At 40.9% G+C, this 7,203-nt stretch overlaps 1 protein-coding gene across 1 annotated transcript; it reads right to left on the bottom strand.

Moving 5' to 3' along the window:
• Nucleotides 1-1,020: 1,020 nt before the first annotated feature.
• Nucleotides 1,021-5,482, bottom strand: LOC129826235 (uncharacterized). Its single transcript, XM_055886737.1, has 2 exons — nucleotides 5,323-5,482; nucleotides 1,021-4,881 (listed from the first exon to the last, which is right to left on the bottom strand). Exon 2 carries the CDS (start codon nucleotides 4,848-4,850, stop codon nucleotides 3,540-3,542), a length of 1,311 nt encoding a protein of 436 aa, XP_055742712.1. The 5' UTR covers nucleotides 4,851-4,881; nucleotides 5,323-5,482; the 3' UTR covers nucleotides 1,021-3,539.
• Between the last annotated feature and the right edge of the window lie 1,721 nt (nucleotides 5,483-7,203).

Here is a 7,203-nt window from a genome sequence, read left to right on the forward strand (position 1 = left end):
AGATTCAACAACTGAGACAAACTGAACAAGTTCCACAGACATGTGACTAACAGAAATGGAATAATGAACAAAGGGGGGGGGGGGATCAAAATCAAAAGTAACAGTCAGTATCTGGTGTGGCCACCAGCTGCATTAAGTACTGCAGTGCGTCTGCTTTGCACCAGATTTGCCAGTTCTTGCTGTGAGATGTTACCCCACTCTTCCACCAAAGCACCTGCAAGTTCCCGGATATTTCTGGGGGGAATGGCCCTAGCCCCCACCCTCCGACCCAACAGGTCCCAGACGTGCTCAATGGGATTGAGATCCGGGGTCTTCGCTGGCCATGGCAGAACACTGACATTCCTGTCTTGCAGGAAATCACGCACACATGGCTGGTGGCATTATCATGCTGGAGGGTCATGTCAGGATGAGCCTGCAGGAAGGGTACCACATGAGGGAGGAGGATGTCTTCCCTGTAATGCACAGCGTTGAGATTGCCTGCAATGACAACAAGCTCAGTCCGATGATGCTGTGACACACCGCCCCAGACCATGACGGACCCTCCACCTCCAAATCAATCCCGCGCCAGAGTACAGGCCTCGGTGTAATGCTCATTCCTTCAACGATAAACGCAAATCCGACCATCACCCCTGGTGAGACAAAACCGCGACTCGTCAGTGAAGAGCACTTTTTGCCAGTTCTGTCTGGTCCAGCGACAGTGGGTTTGTGCCCATAGGCGACGTTGTTGCCGGTGATGTCTGGTGAGGACCTGCCTTACAACAGGCCTACAAGCCCTCAGTCCAGCCTCTCTCAGCCTATTGCGGACAGTCTGATCACTGATGGAGGGATTGTGCGTTCCTGGTGTAACTCAGGCAGTTGTTGTTGCCATCCTGTACCTGTCCTGCAGGTGTGATGTTCGGATGTACCGATTGGGGTGGTTAATTTCTTTACTATCAAATGAGGAGAGACAAACTTATCACACAAGTCAGAGTTATACTTAAAGTACATCTTTAATCACTTATTAATAAGGGAGCAGGTCAATACAACGCACGCATATAAAGTGAATCGATTGAGTGCTCTACGATAATGATGGCTGGTCATGGCTGGTCGACGATTCACACTCAGATGATTCGTTGAGAGCCACGAGACAACAGTACAAAGGTCTTTTCTAGCCAGGATACACCCCTTCCAACCTACATGACAAACAGATATAAATTGAATGGGTCACAAGGTTAAGATTTGTATGAAAGATACCTATAATACATAGCAGACAGTATCTGCTGTGTCTACAGTTTATTGTGTAGAGACCAGTGTCTGGCCCCGTATAGAACAGAAACATTAACTCATGCTCTAGAATGTTCTTTAGGTTTTATCACCCAAAAGACATCGTAAATCTCCTGTCAGTGTTATCTCCCAGAGGCCCATCCTCAGCAGAACACACACAACATATCTATATATATATATATATATATATATATATATATATATATATCTATATCTATATATAATACTCTATTCTGTTGAATAAAACAACCATTTGATGCAATAAAAGTATTATAACATAATCTTGCAATTTTTCCACCATACGTTCCTGTGCAGGTGTTGTTACACGTGGTCTGCCACTGCGAGGAAGATTGGCTGTCCGTCCTGTAGCACTGTCTTAGGCGTCTCTCTCATACCCACATTCATTTATTTCTGTCACTAATTTTTCCTTAAAATGTTCATCATTCCATTACATCGTTCACCTTTTTTTTCCTCTGTCACATTTGTGTGATTGTTCCTGAAGTTCACTAGCAATAGTGGATCATATGGCTAACATATTAACAGTTATCATATGGCTAATTTGTGCAATAATTTAGGACATGTAGCCTATTTGAATCATTATGCAACACATACCATACATAGCAGTTTAAACCTGAAGCCTGGAGCACGGTTCACGACGACTGGACCATTGTCATCACAGTTCCATAAAGGTGGTAGAATTATGAGGGAATTAAGTCCAGGTCAGAATATTGCGTATCTGTAGAAACACCCTCATTTCTTTGATCTCCACCCCAAACAAATATCGGTCTCCACCCCAAACAAATATCAGGTGAATAGCATGTTATTCTCATGTTTAAGTTCAAGGTCAGAATACTCGTAGAGAGAAAAGTGCATACACGACCATTTATGCATGCTTAACTCCTCGGAATTACCCCCAAAGAGCCTTGAGTCACCATCATTAAGTATTCACCTCCAAGTCAGTCATTGTGAGTCATCCCAGGTTTCAAAATCTCTAAAGTAGAAATAGGTCAGAGTCAGAATGTCAATTAAACTTTATTATTGAATTAAAAAAATGTATATACACTAGTTTTTCGTTTGAGGGTATATATCGTTTTTCCTTAAGGTCCCAGTATTAAAAAGATAATTACCATTTTGCACAAAAAAACCACAAGATAGACATGCCCATTGGGCTAAAAATGGACCAGCCCATCTGGCATTTGCCACAAATGTATTGGCCAAATTGTAATGTGTTAGCCATATGTTCCACTATTGCTAGCGAACCTCAGGAACAATCACACGAATGTGACAGAGGAAAGGAAAGTAAAAGATGTAATGGAATGAGGCAATATGTATGGAAATTAACACTAAAGTGACAGTTATAAATGCATGTGGGTATAACTGATGGTGAATACACATTAGGAGTTTTTGTTTGCTGATAAATCCTTTTTTCCCTTTGAGGCCGAATTGTGATGGCCAGTCCACCTCCGGGTGTTTGTGAACAGGAAGAGAGGAATCAGATTAACATATTTAAGTTTTTTCCAATTAAAATCACTTAAAAAAATAATGATACACTCTGACAAACAGTAATAGTACACACCCATACACACAAATGTCAAATGGAAATTAATGTTAATGTTACTAATTATTCAGTAAATTATTGATAATTGGTTGAAAACTTTACATCCTTTAATATAACGCCACCTTTTTTTATACACAAGGGGAGGTCCTTGGGACAAGTTAAAACAGGTTTTTCAAATAAATGACAAACAGAGTTAACCAAAGTGTCAAAACTGAGAATCTAAGCCATTTGTGTCTGATTTACTACCCTAACATATGGAAATGTTTTAAGATAATAATTACATGGACCATCTAGCTGTTTTATTTTAGGACCCCTGGGGGTATAAGAAACAAATATATTTATTTGTATTTTTATGAAACATTGAATTTAGCCTTAACGCTATTAACTCATAGCAACGCACTGAATAACACACAAATACATAGCAAAATAAGATATAGGCCAAAAATAAATCAGAAGGAAGTATGGTTTGTAGTGTCTGAAATGCATCAGGTAGGTATTGGAAAGCTCAGGAAAACATCAGGGACAATCATAATGCAATAATTGTCCATTCACTCTCCTTCATTTCATCGTGCAGTCATTTTCTGCTGAGTTGGGATGTGGCTGACCTTACCTACTAACGAGTCGTCAAGGCTTGGCTAGAGCAAAACAGACTATTATTCATATGAAATAGGCCAAGAAACAAAAATGACAAAAGAATGTCAAAATCAGATTTGCTTCATCAAAGCAACAGTCCAGATTTCCTTAAAGTGTTGTCAACATTTTGAACCAGCTCCTTTTCATATTCCCACAGCTTTTTGTCCACAAGCAGCTGATCTTTAGTGAGGCTCCCTTGCAGGGGAACTCTGACGTGTACTAGCCGACACACATCAGGTGGTACCCAGAAGGTCTCCCCTAAAGTCTTCAGCACAGAGTGAACAGATGTCTGTACTACATGTCTAGGGTTGACAATCAGTTTGGTAGGGTTGATAACAGCTTCTCTCGAGGGTTCTCTGTAAATATGCTCCAGGATATTGATCCCTGGAATTTCCCTCCATTGTGGCAGTTTGAACTTGCCACTGTCTTCGTAATGGTTTTTGGGGAATATGTGGTTCTCGATGACGAAGACTCCTACTCTGGGGTGCTGGTGTTGAAGGTCCTCCAGCAGTAGATGCAAATTGGCATGTTGGTAAGGCATCACGATCTCATCAATGTCATGAAGAAGTACATACTTCGACTGGTACATGTATCTATAGATGCATTCATTCAGAGTGGTCAGCTGCCCATAGTAGTGGAGATCTCCTTTGTGCTCCTCAAACCTCCAGCCTTTGGATGGGTTGAGGAACTGATCAATCGGCCATTCTACTATTTCCAGTATACCCTCTTCCCTGTAGTGAACTAACACTGGTTCCAAGTCCTGACCACAGCTGGTGTTATAGATAACAACTCTCTGCACCCCAAGGAGTTTGTACATCTCCATAGTTTGGACAAACTGCAGGACATTGTTATAGCCCCCGAAAAGGTTGGAGATGCACACTGTAAAGTTGTATGGTAATATCTTCTCCTCTCTCAGTTCTTTGTTTTGTATGGACAGGAAGTGCTGGTTTTGGGTGGCTTTGATATCTGAATGTATTGATATAGTGACATGTGTCACATTATACATCGATGGACTCTGGCACAGCACATCTGTGGTCACAAAGGGGAATCCAAAATGGTCGCTGTGCATCTCCACCTGTGCCACTGAGGCAGGAAAGCAGCCATGTCCACCACAGAAAAAACAATGAAGTGGCTGGAGATCATCTCTTCTGATTATACTAATGATGCGGATTGCTCCATCCACTCTGTGGTCTTTGTAGGCAGACACCATTAAATGCTTTGTGTCTTTAATCTGAGTTATTGTTTGATCACTTATGAGAATTTGCCAATGTGTTTTTGCAGGGTATTTGTTTGTATTCAATTTGATATATATGGACCATGTCCAATATAAACATACCACTGCAAAGAATATTAGAAGACCAAACCGAAATTTCAGCATACTGTAGGCTATGTCCATCAGAATCCAGCTCTGTGATTCCAGACCAGACCTATTGGGGGGAGATGTTATTGTTGAGAGCTCAAGTTCTCTTTTTTAAATACAGTAGCTAACCAATGCAACTTTGTCATTGTTTTTTTATTTGCGGACTCGGATGTGAATATTTTAACACTGCAACATCCACATGAAAAAAATATATCATTTTCCAAATTAGGCTTTTTTTTGATGGGATGCGCATCAGTGTTTTCACTCTAGTGCAGCAATAATACGAGCGCTTTATTTCCAGATGACGTTAACTATGAGGAAACACCGGTAATTATAATAACAGATTTTAAACATAATAAGGTAGTTAGTTGTGACCTACATATGTTTATCAGCGTAACCTAACATAAATTCGAGGAATCAATGTTTTTACAATTGTCTTGTTCAAATTAATCAAAACAATCAAACATACAAAATGTCCCATTTAATAATAATTGTGCAGGCTACATACCTTATTCATTGATGTTTCTTAGCAGGTGACAAACGCTTTCATATTTCAACGTCTCCACATGGTGGACTCTGAGCTAGTGTATGGTCGTTCTCGGACGAACGGCTCTTTTTCAATGGATCAAGAACCGAATCGCATCTGTGAAAGAGCCGTTCAATTTAGCTCCCTGATTTGCATAGGCTACTGCTTGAATAATCTTCCTTTTTTTGAAGCCGATCTAATATTTATGTCTGGTTAAAATGTATTTGAATACACATATCACGATCTGACATAATGGTAGTCAACTTTTTAGGCTTTACATTCGAGATGTGCTATTTTTCATGGTTTTATTATATTTTTAAGCACTCTTCACCAGTGGATCCAGATGACCAGGGCTGACCGTCGTTATCGCACACACATCATCATTTACAGTACTTTTCCATGTAGCCTACCTTAAATAATCATTAAAATAACTGGTGACAAGAAGTAGGCATACTACTGGCTTGACGCTGAAAAAGCTTATTGCCTCTAATTGGCAGCTGTAGTGTCGTCGGTAGGGAGAGGGGCGGTTAAAGGGGGTGGGATGTGTGAGGAAAACTGCACGTGAACGGCAGGAGCACAGCTGCGCTTGACAAAGCGGCATATCTCCAGCGCCGCGTGAATGAGGAAATGGCCAACAAAGCTGACACACAGCGTGCGACCACTCTGGAGGGACTCCAGCCTCCGAAGTGCTCATTGCATTGCATTGCTATCTGGGAGGCTAGGTACTGAACAAAAAGCCATTTGGGCGCCAAATGAACAGCTATTTTAGGGGAATGGAGCCACAATTCCAGCTCATCAAAAATACTCGGAATGCCCATCACTACTCAGGGCCAGCCCTAGCAACTAAGACATAATCGACCGTTTTCAATTAACTGTTGAGAGTTAGAAAAGTAGATTCTTATTGCCAGCAGTAATAGTCTTATGAAATTGACAGCAGTAAGATTTAAGTTCGATTTCCAAAAAGACATGGCATGTAGCTTTCAAATGATGCCACTTTATATTATTTTTGTGTGTGCGCTCAGAGTTGAACAGGTTCCTAACCTTATCCTTAACCACTAACCTTATGTTAGCCATCTAGCTAATGTTAGAGTTAGCTACCTAGCTAACATTAGCCACAACAAATTGTAATTCGTAACATATCATACGAAATGGATGTTGGCCATCGACAAATGAATACATACCAAACGTAACGTAGCATACTCATTTGAGTGTCCTGGATTTTCCTTTACTATGCTACATCTACCCCTGAGTCCAGGTTGTTTTTTCTCTTGTTTTGTCAGTCACTGGCAGTTACTCAATTAGCCTATGTCAGCTAACATTTCTTAGATTGGTAAATTAGTCTAACCAGTTATCTAAACTCACAGTAAACATGGTCCACTAACCGACCGGGGCTCGCAGGGCATGTGCCCAGGGGCCCTGGCCTCTATTGATGTTAGTCACTCTCTCAGATATCATATTAACATGGCATGTCATGGTCAAATGTGTCGAATTGCAGGATTTTTTTCTCTCTCAGCTGTCAAGAGGGTGGCCACAATTTGTATTTATTTTTTAGCTTAGGGCCCCCAAAAGGCTATGGCTGGGTCTGGGTGAACTAACCTGTTTATGGTATGGAATGATATGTTCTATCTATGGTATTGAACTCACTGCATGATAACTTAAGCAGAGATAATACACAGCTGATACACTCATTAAATCCCTCCTCTCACAGCACTACCCATCTTGGTTTGAATAAATGACAGAGCAACTTCCAAGATGGCGTAGCAGTCAGGCGTCTTTGTCTTCGTCTTGTCGTGTCCCGTGTATATATCGTTTTATATCTTTTTTTTCGCAAATATTTATTTACATTTTTCTTAACCTCAACTT

The sequence above is a fragment of the Salvelinus fontinalis genome, chromosome 28 (assembly GCF_029448725.1).
Source record: "Salvelinus fontinalis isolate EN_2023a chromosome 28, ASM2944872v1, whole genome shotgun sequence".
In the NCBI taxonomy this organism is placed as follows: domain Eukaryota; kingdom Metazoa; phylum Chordata; class Actinopteri; order Salmoniformes; family Salmonidae; genus Salvelinus; species Salvelinus fontinalis.